Source organism: Microcaecilia unicolor, chromosome 7, assembly GCF_901765095.1.
Source record: "Microcaecilia unicolor chromosome 7, aMicUni1.1, whole genome shotgun sequence".
Lineage (NCBI taxonomy): Eukaryota > Metazoa > Chordata > Amphibia > Gymnophiona > Siphonopidae > Microcaecilia > Microcaecilia unicolor.
In genome coordinates, this window is record NC_044037.1 from 126781301 (window position 1) to 126796191 (window position 14891).

Here is a 14891-nt window from a genome sequence, read left to right on the forward strand (position 1 = left end):
TCTCCTCAAGTCGCTTCACTGGCTCCCTATCCGTTTTCACATCCTGTTCAAACTTCTTCTACTAACCTATAAATGTACTCACTCTGATGCTTCCCAGTATCTCTCCACACTCGTCCTTCCCTACACCCCTTCCCATGCACTCCGCTCCATGGATAAATCCTTCTTATCTGTTCCCTTCTCCACTACTGCCAACTCCAGACTTCGCACCTTCTGTCTCGCTGCACCCTATGCTTGGAATAAACTTCCTGAGCCCCTACGTCTTGCCCCATCCTTGGCCACCTTTAAATCTAGACTGAAAGCCCACCTCTTTAACATTGCTTTTGACTCGTAACCACTTGCCTCCACCTACCCTCCTCTCCTCCTTCCTGTACACATTAATTGATTTGATTTGCTTACTTTATTTTTTGTCTATTAGATTGTAAGCTCTTTGAGAAGGGACTGTCTTTCTTCTATGTTTGTGCAGTGCTGTGTACGCCTTGTAGCGCTATAGAAATGCTAAATAGTAGTAGTAGTAGTAGTAGTAGTAGGATGTGGTAACAGCGTTTCCTTGTCACTTGCAGCAGATGAATCCAGGAACTAGTGGGTTAAGTCCGCCTACCAGCAGGTGGCGATAGAGATAAACAAACTAAAGGCAGTGATGCCAAACGGCCAGCTCCTTCCTCAGTTAGTATGTCTCTATCTCAGCAGGTGGTGGACGGCTTTTTCTCCAGCTCCTGGGCCCAAGGCTTCTGAGGGTGCTCCTGGGCCAATGGCCAGTTTGAGCCGGGGGTGGCGGACTGGTGGTGTCCCCTTTGGCAGCATGCGCAGTTGATGGGTCCCTGCTGCACCTCAAATTCCCTCTGAACAGGCTTTTGCTGTTCCTTTCCTTCCCTGTTTGTTTCTGCCTCCTCACTAAAAAAAAAAGAAAAAAAAAAAGAGAACCATAGAATTTATCTAAAAGAGAAACAGAAACACAGGGAAGTGTGTTTTTGCTGAGAGCAGGTTTGTGTTACTGGTGTCCGAGTCCTGTTTTCTGTTGCCTGCTTGTCTGAGCCTGCCTTGAAGTGGAGTCGGAGAGTTTTTTTCTTCAGCTCAGCTGTCAGTTCCCGCACTTTCCCGGTCTGGGTAAGTCCTGCTGGGTTTGTGTTCGGAGACGGGCGATGGCAGCGGAGGCGGTAAAACGCTGTTCCCGGTGCGGGAAATGGCGTTCAGCGGCGGGCCTTTGCAGCGCGGGGTGCGCTGATTTGGCGGGACTTGATGGAGTGGTGCCCCCCCCCCCCAGAGAGCGTGCTTTCCCGCCCAGAGCCTGGCGATTCTCGTGCCATTTTGCAATCGGTCGCAGAGACGGCTCTGGTAGCGATTTTGGGCAAAGCTTCTTCTCCGCTGGAAGGGGAGTCAGGGGGGCCATCAGGCACTGTGGGCGGTGGTGCAGGTGTCATGGCTGCGACCTCCTCTGTTGTGGGGGAGGGGTTTTCGCCAGAGTTTATTTTGCTACTCCATCAGGCGTTTTTGTTGAAAAGGGCCTTGCCCCCCCCCCCTCCCACGGTTGCGACAGCTTCGGCCTTTGATTCTCTCAGGGGGTCTGGGGGTAACCAAGAGATTTTGGGTTTTTCCCCAGAGGATTTCTCCTCCCTTAAAAAGCCTAGGCTTTCATTGGGGTCTGAGGAGGGGTCCTGCATATGGTCGCCTGCAGCTTCCTCCGTGGTGGCTCTCTCGGAGCAGACGGGGGGTAGAGGATGCGGAGGACGGTGTCCTCACTGACTAACTGGAGGACTCTTCCGCCATGAGGATTTTCCATATGGAGGAGTTGTCCTCCTTTATGTCTCAGGTGCTGGAAGCCCTGAATATAGAGGACCCTGAGGTTGTGGCTTCTCAGGCGGTCACCCCCAAGATGGCTAGTACCAGATGACCTTCTAAGGCCTTTCCGGTACATGAAGCTATTGAAGATTTTGGCCCAGTGGGCGGATCCGGATGGGGGGCTGAAAGTAGCCAGGGCTATGGCCAGGCTGTATCCGGTTTCAGCAGACCGTTTAGAGCAGTTTGCTCTACCTAGGGGGATGCCCTGGTGACGGCGGTCACTAAGAAGACTACTCTTCCAGTGGAAGATGGTGTGGCACTTAAGGATATGCAAGACAGATGGCTAGAGGCCTCTTTAAAATGTGCCTTTGAGGTGGCCGCTTTGACACTTCAAGCTTCTGTTTGTAGTTCTTATGCGGCTAGAGCTTGTCTCAGTTGGCTACATTCTGTCATGGATTCGATTTCGGAGTCTGATATTCCAGGAACTCCTCAGATGCCGCTGATGGATATTGGGCTGGTGTACTTGGCGGATGCTTTGTATGATTTGGTCTGTGCTTCGGCCAAACTCATGGCCTTGACCGTTTCCTCTCAGCATCTTCTGTGGCTCCGTCATTGGGCCACAGATATGGCCTCTAAGCAACGGCTCATTAAATTGCCTTTCCGAGGGAAATTGCTTTTTGGGGAAGGCCTAGAAAAGATTGTTTGGGGGATTCCAAATCTCAGCGTCTTCCTGAGAATAGACCCAAGTCTACTTCCAGGCACGGAGCCTCGAGGTCACGTTTCAGAGAGACGCGATGGTATCGCCCGGGGCGGTCCAACGCAGCCTTTCAGTGTCCTCGTTTTGGGCAGCATTCTTCCTTTCACAATGAGATGCGTCCGGCTGGACCCCCCCCCCCCCCCTCTCATCAGGGGGCTCCTTCTTGGGCCTCCCAATGATGGGGTGCAGGTCCACTCGAGAGGAGAGCAGATCAGTGGTCAGATTTCTCTGTTTCTTCCAGAGTGGGCCAGAATTACTTCAGACCAGTGGGTCCTCGATGTGGTGCGAGAAGGTTACAAGCTAGAATTCTTCTCTCCTGTCACAGACTTTTTTCTGGAGTCCCACTGTGTATCGCGGGCCAAGTGGACAGCGGTTCTGCAGTGTTTGCGAGACCTGCTAAGGATAGGGGCTATCATGCCTGTTCCTCCTCTCGAAAGGTGCACAGGTCGGTGCTCCATCTTCTTTGTGGTTCCAAAGAAGGAAGGGGTTTTTCAGCCTATTCTCGATCTCAGAAAAGTAAACCAGTTTTTGCGGGTTTGTCACTTCCGCATGGAGACATTAAGGGCAGTTATTGCTGCTGTTCAACCAGGCGAGTTTTTGATGGCTCTCGATTTGAGGGAAGCTTACCTTCACATTCCCATTTGGCAGCCCCATCAGAGATTTCTCAGATTTGCGGTGCTGGGTCAGCACTTCCAGTTTCGGGCCCATTCTTTCGGAATGGCCACTGCCCCACGCACTTTTTCCAAGGTCATGGTGGTGGTGGTGGCGTTCCTACGGAAGGAGGGGATTCGAGTGCATCCATATCTCGAAGACTGGCTGATTCGGGCGACGACAGCAGAGGAGAGTTGAGTGGTCACCGACCAACTGATTGCGGTGTTGCAATCCTTAGGTTGGGTGGTCAATATGGACAAGAGTGTTTCTTCCCGAGGGGCAAAGGATCAAACTGCTTTCTCAGGAATGGACCTTATTGAGTTGTTGCGCTCCCTGAGTGTGGAACTATGTTCAGCTCCTCGGCAGTGGCAAACCAAGGGGGGGCAGTGGGGGCGGTCCGCCCCGGGTGCACGCCGCTGGGGGGGGGTGCAGCAGTGCGCGCCTGTGGGCTCCGACTTCGCTAACTTCGCTCGTTCGCTGCAGCTCCCTCTGCCCCGGCACCCCCCCCCCCCACACAGTGGCATGCACCCGGGGGGGGGGGGGTGCTGCACCCGGGGGGGGGCACATCGGCGATCTGCCCCGGGTGCCATCCAGGCTAGGAACGCCACTGCTCCTCGGTTACATGACGGCGACCTTGGAGGTCATTCTATGGGCAAGGGCTCACATGCAGCCTCTTCAGAATTTCCTTTTGAGCAGATGGTCACCGATGTCGCTGGATTATCAATGACGCCTTCCTTGGTTGAGTCGGGCCAGGGACAGTCTCGTGTGGTGGCTCCACTCAGCCAATTTGCAGAAGGGTGTTTCTCTGGTATCTCCCAATTGGGTGGTAGTCGTGACGGATGCCAATCTTGCGGGCTGGGGAGCCCGTTGTCTTCATCGAGTAGCCCAGGGATCGTGGACCCCTCTTGAAGCGACTTGGCCAATAAATCGTCTGGAGTTGTGAGCAGTCGTGAATGCGCTGCGGAGTTTTCAGGACCTTCTACAGGGGCAGGCGGTTCATGTATTCTCGGACACCACCACGACGGTGGCCTACGTCAATCGGCAGGGGGGCACTCGCAGTCTTCCCTTGGCAGTGGAAGCGTCTCGTCTTCTAGTATGGGCGCACATTGCGGGTCAAGACAATATTCAAGCAGATTTTCTCAGCCAGACTCTTTTGGACACAGCGGAATGGACGCTGTCGGACTCTGCTTTTCGGCTGATCTGTCAACGTTGGGGAAGACCAGTAATGGATCTCATGGCCATGGCTTACAATGCCAAAGTTCCCCAGTTCTTCAGCCGCAAACGGCAGCCAGGATCCGCAGGATTGGGCGCTCTTCTCCAGCCGTGGCCGGAACAACAGCTACTGTATGTTTTTCCTCCGTGGCCTCTGATAAGGAGAGTTCTTTGCCGCATAGGGTGGCATCAGGGACCAGTCGTTCTAGCGGCCCCAGACTGGCCCCGACAGCTGTGGTATGCGGATCTCGTTCGAGTACTCTCAGAGCCACCATTGCGACTTCCTGTGACTCCCAATCTGCTGCATCAAGGGCCAGTTCAGATGGAAAATCCCTCCCACTTTGATCTTACGGCCTGGCTATTGAGAGGCAGCAGCTGAGGAAGAAGGGATTTTCAGGACCAGTCATTGCCACTCTTTTGGGGGCACGGAAGCAGTCTACTTCAGCAGCGTACGCACGAGTGTGGAAAGCTTTCTCAGCGTAGTGTGCTTTGCGTACTGAATCGGATTTTCAGGCGGACATTCCGGTTATTCTGGAGTTCCTTCAGGATGGGCTTCAAAAGGGATTGGCATATAATTCCCTTCAAGTGCAGGTGGCCGCACTACCTTGTTTTAGTGGCAAACTGGATGGTTCCTCTTTAGCAGCTCACTCTGATGTGGTCCGTTTCCTACGCGGGACTCTTCGGCTTCGGCCTCCTCTGCAGCAGCCGTGCCCAGCGTGGCATTTGAATGCGGTACTGCGAGCCCTCCAGGCCCCACCGTTTGAGCCGTTGAATAAGGTTTCTGAGAAGGATCTAACATTTAAGACAGTGGTTTTGGTGGCCATTGCTTCGGCTAGGAGGATTTCTGAAATTCAGGCTTTGTCTTCCAGAGATCCTTTTTTGCAGTTAACTGAAGCAGGGATGTCGATCCGGATGGTGCCATTGTTTCTACCTAAAGTGGTTTCGGCTTTCCATGTCAATCAGGCGGTTATCTTCCATCTTTTCAAAGAGAGGATTATCCAGGGGAGTTTGCCTCGCTACGTTTCCTGGACGTGCGGAGAGCTTTGTTTCGGTACTTGCAGATCTCTAACGAGTTTTGACGCTCGGATCATCTCTTTGTGCCCTTGTCAGGATCGAAAAGAGGTGAGGCGGCTTCTAAGGCTTCCATTGCTCGCTGGATTAGGGAAGCCATTGGAGCGGCGTATCTGCTACAAGGGCGGGCATCTCCAGTGGCCCTGAAGGCGCATTCTACTTGGGCACAGGCGGCTTCTTGGGTGGAGGCGGAGGCCTTATCTCTGGAAGAGATTTGTTGGGCGGCAACTTGGGCGTCCCGTCATACTTTTGCGAATCATTACAGTCTAGACGGGTCTGCTCTGGAGGATGTGAGTTTTGGGGCGGGAGTGTTGGCATGGGAAGCGTCAGCTTCCCACCCTACTTAAGGAATACTTTGGTACATCCCACTAGTTCCTGGATTCATCTGCTGCAAGTGACAAGGAAGGTAAAATTATGTCTTACCTGATAATTTTCTTAACGCAGCAGATGAATCCAGGATCCCTCCCTAGTTCAGCCGACGTTTTTTTCATTTTCCGTGCAGTGTGGCTATTTTTTCCTTCCGGGTTCTCTTTTGCAGAGTTCAGACAGATATGGGAACATGAAAAGGATTCCGATTTCTGGATCAAATTGCAATTATTTCGAAGTTCTTATTTGGTTCTCTGTTTTTCATAGTGGGGATGGTTTCTGGTTGTTATTGGTTTCATATTTTTGGCCTTGGCAAATGCTTACGAATGACATACTAACTGAGGAAGGAGCTGGCTGTCTGGCATCACTGCCTTTAGTTTGTTTATCTCTATCTCCACTTGCTGGTAGGCGGACTTAACCCACTAGTTCCTGGATTCATCTGCTGCATTAAAGGAAAGAAAATTATCAGGTATGACATAATTTTACCTTAGCGTTTCTGGGTTTAAAAATGGTTTGAACAAGTTCCTGGAGGAAAAGTCCATAGTCTACTATTGAAGCAACTGTTTGCCCTGGGATTTGTAGCATGGAATGTTGCCACAATTTGGGTTTCTGCCAGGTACTTGTGACCTGGCTTGGTCACTGTTGGAAACAGAATACTGGACTAGATGGACCATTGGCTACTCTTATGTTCTTATGGTTTTGTTTCCAAGTTATCTACGAATTGTAGCTCCTGCTTGTCATCCCCCTGAGAGTTTTGAGAGGAAACTTCCCCAGCCCCTGTTACAAGCAAGAGCAACTCTCCTAGAGGAAAAAAGAAGAAAAAGAAAAACTGTAAGAGTTTTGGGTAGCCATCTAAATGCCAGGTTATCCTTAGAGTTACAGGTTAATATGTTAACTCAAAGATCCTTCTTTATTATGCGTAATCTTTATCATGTATGCAAATATTTTGAGCAGGAACATTTTCATTTAATAGTACAATCATTGGATCTGAGTCTTTTAGGGGCCCTTTTACTAAGCCACATAAGCGTCTATGTGCGCCCAATGCATACCAAAATGGAGTTACTACCCGATTACTGCGTGGCTCTTGTGGTAGGTTAATTCTTGGCATGCATCCAATATGCACGGCCGAAAAATATTTAGTACACGCGTATCGAACGTGCACCAAGTGGCATTTGACGCGCATGGTCATTACCACCCGGTTACCGCGTGAGACTTTACCACTAGGTCAATGGCTGGCAGTAAGGTCGCATACCCCAAATGGACGCACGGCAATTTTGATTTTGCCGCATGTCCATTTTCGGCAAAAAAAAGGCCTTTTTTTTTTACAGGCGCGCTGAAAAATGGATCGGCGCATGCCAAAAACCCACGCCTACACTACCGCAAGCCATTTTTCAATGCAGCTTAGTAAAAGGACCCCTTAGACTATTGTAATATTATTTACTTGGGCTGTTCTAAGCAATGTAATATTCTTATTCAAAACTTGTAATTCTATTTACTATGTAAGCCGCATTGAACCTGCTATGTGTGGGAAAGTGTGGGGTACAAATGTAATACATAAATAAATAAATAAATAAGTTGTTAAAAGGCTTCAATCTCTTACAATATGACACTAAGTTTGATTTATTCTTTGAAAGTTGTTATGAAAACTCATAACGCTAGGGTTCTTTTTACATTTTTGTGCTTAATTTACAAGGTACTTTATGGTTTGGCTCCATCATACTTTTTAGATCATTTTGTATTTCAAGGGAAGACCAGAATAACTAGAATAGTGACTTTGTTTATTTTTCCATCATGAAGGAATATTATTATTTTTATTTTTTTTTCTTTAGATTTTGCTCACACCTTTTTCAGTAGTAGCTCAAGGTGAGTTACATTCAGGTACACTGGATATTTCTCTGTCCCAGGAGGGCTCACATTCTAAGTTTGTATCTGAGGCAATGGAGGGTTAAGTGACTTGCCCAAGATCACAAGGAGCAACAGTGGGATTTGAACTGGCCACATGTGGATTGCAAGACTGGTGCTCTAACCACTAGGCCACTCCCCACACCCAATCTTTTCTCATTTCAAGCAGCTAGATTTGGATAAAGTTGTTCAGACTCTTTTGCGTTCAGCTACAAGTTGCAGTCATTTCAGAAGACAAAGACAGACATATTTATTTAGAACATACATTTTGAATTTTAATAAGGGGCATTTTAACTTTGAGAGGCATTTTCGAAATGATGTCTAAGTCCAACTTTAGATGTTCTTCTAACAATGTCCAAAATTCAAGTGGTGCATATAACCATTTTCAAAACAGAAAAATGTCTCTTTTTTTTTTTTTTTTTTTTTTTTTTTCCCCGAAAATGGCTATTTGTGGCTATTTGCTAGATGTTTTGGTGCTCTGTGCATTTATCTTTTTGGACCATTAAAAAAAAGTCCAAGTGAAAAACGGACAAAATCAAGCCATTGGGATGTAGGGACAGTCAGCATTCTTAGTAGACTGGCCACACAGACATCCCAGGAGAGCAACAGGCACCTAGGGGACACTGCAGTGGACTTCAAATAAATGCTCCCAGGTACACATCTCACCATTGCTCCCTTATCTTGTCTGCTGAGCCACCCCCAAAACCCACTAACCCCACTACGGCAGCCCTTATGGGTGAAGGGGGAACCTATATATGGGTACAGTGGGTTTCTGGTGACTTTTGGAGGGCTCACAGTTTCCACCACAAGTGTAACAGGCAGGGGGAGGTATGGACCTGGATCCACCTGTCTGCACTGCACTGCATCCACCACTAGTCTACTCCAGGGACCTGAATGCTGCTGTAATGGAGATGAATATAACATCTGAGGCTTGCATAGAGGCTGGTAAGTAATGTTTTTAATCACATTTTTGGGAGGTGGAAGGGGGTTAGTGGAAGTAAGGGGAGGTCATCCCTGATTCCCTCAGTGGTCATCTGGTCATTTAGGGCACTTTTTTGTGGCTTATTCATTAATTTTATTTATTTATTTATTCATTTATTTGTAGCATTTGTATCCCACACTTTCCCACCAACTTGCAGGCTCAATGTGGCTTACATTTGCCGTAATGGCGGTTGCCATTTCCGGGTAACAGAATTACAAATGGTATTGCATTAAGGTGCATACATACATGGTAACATACATGGAACATGACATATATGGAACAGATCATGGTATATATATATATATATATACCATGTGCATACATACATGGTAAAGAAAAATAAATTATGGTATTGCATGAAGGTTGCTGAGAATAAATTGGATTGTAACATACATTAGGTCATCGATTATAGAGCGTTGGATTATAGATATTGGATTGTAGCATACATTAGGTCATTGATTATAGAGAGTCCCTATTCAGTATAAGGTTGAAGTGGTAATGCTTGATCATGAATATCAAAGAGGTTAATTAGTCATGAGGTAAAAGATCGGTTATGTATAGATTGTGTGTAGTGTTATTTAGTATTTAAGATGGATGTTTAAGGTATGCCTTCTTGCGAAGATCTGTTTTCAGTAGCCTTTGGAAGATGGTTAGGTCCTGCATTGTTTTTATGGCCTTCGGTAGTGCGTGCCATAGCTGCGTGCAGATGTATGAGAAACTGGTCGCGTATGTGGATTTATATTTTAGTCCTTTACAGCTAGGATAGTGGAGATTGAGGAATGTGCGTGATGATCTTTTCGCATTCCTAATAGGCAGGTCTATAAGGTCTGACATATAGGTCGGGGCTTCCCCGTGAACGATTTTGTGAACCAAGGTGCAGACTTTGAATGCAATTCGTTCTTTTAGTGGAAGCCAGTGTAGTTTTTCTCTTAGGGGTTTGGCGCTTTCGTATTTCGCTTTCCCAAATAAAACAAGTCTAGACCAAAATGGCCAACTTAAAGACCTGGATGTTTTTGTTTTGTTCCATTATGGCAGAAAAAGGTCCAAGCGTTAGAAATGCCCAGATCCTGCCCTTAATACACCCCTGATACTCCCCCTTGTGATTTGAATGCACTTCTGATGGACATCATAGAAAAACATTTCAAAATTGGTTTTGAAAATACCAATTTGGACATTTTTGTTTTTCTCTTTTGAAAATGAGCCCCTTTGGGGGTTCATTTTCAAAGCACTTAGACTTATAAAATTCTGTAAGTTACTTTGGAGCTGAAAATTATTTACCACGGTCCTATCCTGATAACGTTCAGCAGTCTGAGGTCAGAGCATTGGTGTAATTTCGGAGGGCAGGGGGGGCACTGCCCCCCTCCAAACACTACTGAATAGAGTGCCTCAACTCTCTCTCCACCTCCCTCTCTCTCCATCACCCATCGAACATCACCCTTTCTTGACCACGCCCCTCCCCAGCAAGCCGGCATTTCTATGTACCTCTCAATCTCCCCCCCCCCCCCCCAGATGTACCTTTTAAAACATTTTTTTATGTTTGAAATGGCGGACAGCAGCACCTATGCAGAAACAGGAAATTGCATCAGAGTTAAGGCTGTGGGGAGGGTGCGAGCACTGTGGTCAAAACTCCAAACATTTAAAAAAAAAACTTTTCAAAATGTACACAGTGGGGGGGGGGGGGGGGGTACTTGAGAGGCCTAAGAAGATGTGGTTTGCTGGCAGGAGAGGGAGAAGGACAAATGCTGGCCCACTGGGAAAGGGAGAGAGGAGAAAAGGGAAGGAGAAATGCTGGACCATTAGGGACAAAAGGGAGAAGGAAATATGCTGGACAATTGGGTATGGAAGGGAGGGGAGGAGAAATGCTGAATCATTAGGAAGGGGAGAGAAGGAAAGAGAAATGTGGACTATTAGTGAGGGGACAGGGAAAGAGAAATGCTGGACCACTGGGGAGGGGAGAGGGAAGGAAAAAATCAACAGTGTCCACTATGGAGGTTTTACTTGATGCACTATTAGCATTCATGTTGAACTTGTCATCATTGAAGATTAAGGTTTGATTATATAGATATGCTATAGCATTCTCAAACCGTCTGCTTGACCCCTGAGGCAGGCGTTGTTACGCCGAAATACGGCCCATGTCGGGTCTTTATGAATAAAGGACTCTTGATTGTTCCAGACTTGAAAACTCTGTTGTACTTTTTTCTTTTGCTGTTCATGTTTGTGTACTTTTGAACCCTCTCTTTTGTTATCTGTATTATTTTGCTGTGCATTATTTTGCTATTTTTGGTACATAATTCCCTGGAGTGTATTCAGTGTGCATAATGGCATCAATAACAGAGATACTTTCCCTACTATTCCCTTTTATTTTTTAAGAGTAATGCTTGTACAGGGAGAGCAGTGTTTCCTCTAAGCTGTGCTAAACATCCAGTAATTCAGAGTAGCTATAGTTGAACTACAGGTGCATAAGTAGGGAAAGCATGCAGAGCATGGCTTATGAAATTCTTCTAACCTCCCTGCCAGTGTTTATGTACGTCAAACTCGGGTATACATATAAAGTATCACATACAATGTAAAATGAGTTTATCTTGTTGGGCAGACTGGATGGACCGCATAGGTCTTTATCTGCTGCCATTTACTATGTTATTATTGGGCTCATTTTTGAAAGAGAAGGACGTCCATCTTTCGACTTAAATCGGAAGATCGATGTCCTTCTCACAAAGACGTCCAAATCGGTATAATCGAAACCTGATTTTGGACGTCTCCAACTGCAGTCCATTGCAAGGACATCCAAATTTCAAGGGGGCGTGTCGGAGGCGTAGCGAAGGCGGGACTTTGGCGTGCCTAACACTTGGACGTCTTTGACCCATAATCGAAAAAAACAAGGACATCTCTGATGAACACTTGGATGTTTTCACCCGGACGTGTTTTTATTACGAAAAAGACACAAAAAGGTGCCCAAAATGACCAGATGACCACCGGAGGGAATGGTGGATGACCTCCCGTTACTCCCCCAGTGGTCACTAACCCCCTCCCACCCTCAAAAAACATTTCGTGCCAGCATCTATGCCAGCCTCAGATGTCATACTCAGGTTCATGACAGCGCATGCAGGTCCCAGGAGCAGTTTTAGTGGGTACTGCAGTGCACTTCAGACAGGCGGACCCAGGTCCATACCCCCCCTACCTGTTACATTTGTGGAGGAAACAGCAAGCCCTCCAAAACCCACCACAAACCCACTGTACCTACATCTAGGTGCCCCCCTTCACCCGTAAGGGGTACGGTAGTGGTGTACAGTTGGGGGTAGTGGGTTTGGGGGGGGGGGCGGTTGGGGGGCTCAGCACACAATGTAAGGGAGCTATGTTCCTGGGAGCATTTTCTGAAGTCTACTGCAGTGCCCCCTAGGGTGCCCGGTTGCTGTCCTGGCATGTCAGGAGGACCAGTGCACTACAAATGCTGGCTCCTCCCACATTGAAATGGCTTGCATTAGGACATTTTGACATGGACATCTTTGGTTTCGAAAATCGACGAAAGTCAGAAATGTCCATGTCTAGGGACGTCCAAATCTAGGGATGTCCAAATTTAAGGATTTGGACGTTTCTGACGGTATTTTCGAAACGAAAGATAGACGTCCATCTTTTTTCGAAAATACAGGTTTCCCCACCCCCTGGATTTCGCCGTTTTGCAAAGACGTCCAAATCGCAACTTGGACGTTTCTTTTGAAAATGCCCCGTGTGTGTGTGAGCACATCTGTGTATGTATCTGTGAGAAGTGCTCACAGGGTAATGTAACAGAAAATATTTGCTCATGTCAACTTAGTCCTTAGAGGGGACATTGTCTCCCTCATTCCTTGCTCCCCCGTGAGGGGTTTCCTTTTTTACCTCCCTCTTCTGGGGCAGCAGCACTGCAGAAAGGCATTGCGACCAGTCAGCGTGGGTCCTTGAGCACCTACACATGCTTAAGACCTGCAGGCTCCTGTCCCCTCTGAAACAGGAAGTCGAGGTGGTAGGAGCCGGCAGGCCTTGAGCATGCACAGGACAGATTGGATACCACGATGGGAGGGGGGGAGGAGAGAGAGAGACACTGAAGATGGGGGGCGGGTTTGAGAGGCAGGGGACAAGAAAAATGTTGGATGCCATGGTGGAAGACTATGAGATGGTAAGTAAGGGAAGGGGGGATGATGGGGTTAGGGCTGAGGCAGAAGCAATGGGGTTGGAGCAGAGGTGGGGGTGGGGTCAGGGGGCAAAGCTGGAGAGGTGGAGCTTGGGCACCCCAAACAAAATGGTGTTCCACTGTCCCTGCTTCAGCTATCCTGCTCATCTTTGGAGACAAGGCTTTACATAAGCAACATCCCTTTCAAAAATGATCTCCAAAATGGTCCTGTAAGTTGATTTCAGCCCATGGGCCACAATTGGTCCACTCCTGTCCTGCAGGACATTTGATTACTAGGGCCTCTAGGTACATGCATATAACTCCAATACTAAATCAGCTCCATTGGTTCCTGATGTCTAGCAGGAACTCATTTAAAATATTGACTTTAGTTTACCAGGTAATTTATGAGACAGCTCCCTGGTATTTTTCATAGACTTTGAAGGTATACCGACCAGCGCGCACACTGTGGTCAGTGGATTCAAAATATTTGGAAACTGTAAACTTAGGAAAGGTGCATTATGCAGAAACAAGGGCAGCTGCATTTTCTGCAGCAGGACCACATTTGTGGAACAGTTTGCCTGGTTATTTACGCCTCGCTACAAATGTAATTCACTTAAGAGGTTGCTGAAGACTTATTTGCTTCTGATGGCATATCCACTGGTGTAATGGCAGTAAAGACATAGTGCAGATAGGTTCTGCAGTTTATTTCCTGTTTTTTTTTTTTTAATGTATAATGTTGATGTTGATGTTGAGTTTGTATAAATTTTTATGGATGTTTTATTGTAATCTGACTAGTGTTTAAGTGGAATGTAAATTAATAAAATAAATAAATACTGTACCTTCATCTGGAATGCCTGCATCCTAAGGGCCACTTCCTTTCCAATTCTTCCCAGTCCCAGAATGCCAAGTGTCTTCCCATGAAGCTCTGCTCCCATGAACTAGGAAGAAATAACTATTATATTTTTATCAGTTCATACATTTCTTATTGTATATAAAGGGGTTTTTTTGAGGGGGTACTTGGAGGTACTGAGTACCAGCACCTTTTCCATTGTCTGCTAAAATTGACCCATGGAACCCAAGTTTTAATGAAAGAGCTCAGGCTCTACATACCAATTCTGTCTTGTCATAGATTCTATGACTGGTTGCAGGTGGCCTGGCTATTATGGGGTGGGTCCCTCTGTGATTACCCCACTCTTGAAGGGTGGCCTAGCATTTGAGTACCGGCACCTTTTTTGCTAGAAAAACAACACTGTATATATATATATATATATATATATATATATATATATAAAAATACTTTTTGTGAAATATGATTTTAAAATGTTTTTGTTATACTTGATACAGCCAGTTTGTGAAACATGAGTTAATGTCGGATACCTGTCCCCATGCCTTTGCCAAAGTCCTTGTCTTCCCCTGCACGGCTGGGCTCTGCAGGTACTTGAGCCCCGCACTGCAGGAAGTTGGGGAAGTCTCACAGTTTCAAGTCCCGTGAGACTTCCATGACTTCCTTCACTGCGGGGCTCAAGTACCTGCAGAGCCCAGCCATGCAGGGGAAGACAAGGACTCTGAGGCTGTGCTGAGGAAACTGAAAAAATCCAGAGCCTGAGAACAGCTTTAGAAGTAAACAAGGGGTGAGGGGGCAGGTCGGCTTTAAAAAAAAACGCAACGTTAAAAAACAACTTTGCGTTAAAAAATGAATGCTCAATAGCATTAACTCGTTCATTGCCCGCCCCTAATATGGTAAAATTATGTCTTACCTGATAATTTTCTTTCCATTAGTCCCTCAGATCAATCCAGAGACTTGTGGGTTATGCCCCTCCTCTAGCAGGTTAGATAGAGAGAACTCAGAAGTTTGCTACAATAGAGCATGTGCAGCCAGCCTCACTTCAGTATAACGATACCAAAGCAGTAAGAACCATAGAACACTCTCCTGTCTCTGCAAAAGCAGCATAAACTTGGAAGAAACTCTCCGAGCTGCTATAACTTAGAAATGTAAATATAAACACACCCTAACAGCCTTACCCGTCCAG

General features: G+C 46.9%; 1 protein-coding gene across 1 annotated transcript in view; it reads right to left on the minus strand.

Annotated features, from left to right (window-relative positions):
- The window catches only part of LOC115474404 (D-3-phosphoglycerate dehydrogenase-like), a 227097-nt gene that overhangs the window by 159743 nt on the left and 52463 nt on the right, over positions 1 to 14891 (minus strand). The window contains exon 5 of the mRNA XM_030209851.1: positions 13701 to 13799. Coding sequence (XP_030065711.1) covers positions 13701 to 13799 — 99 coding nt within the window. The remainder of the gene's footprint in view (positions 1 to 13700; positions 13800 to 14891) is intronic.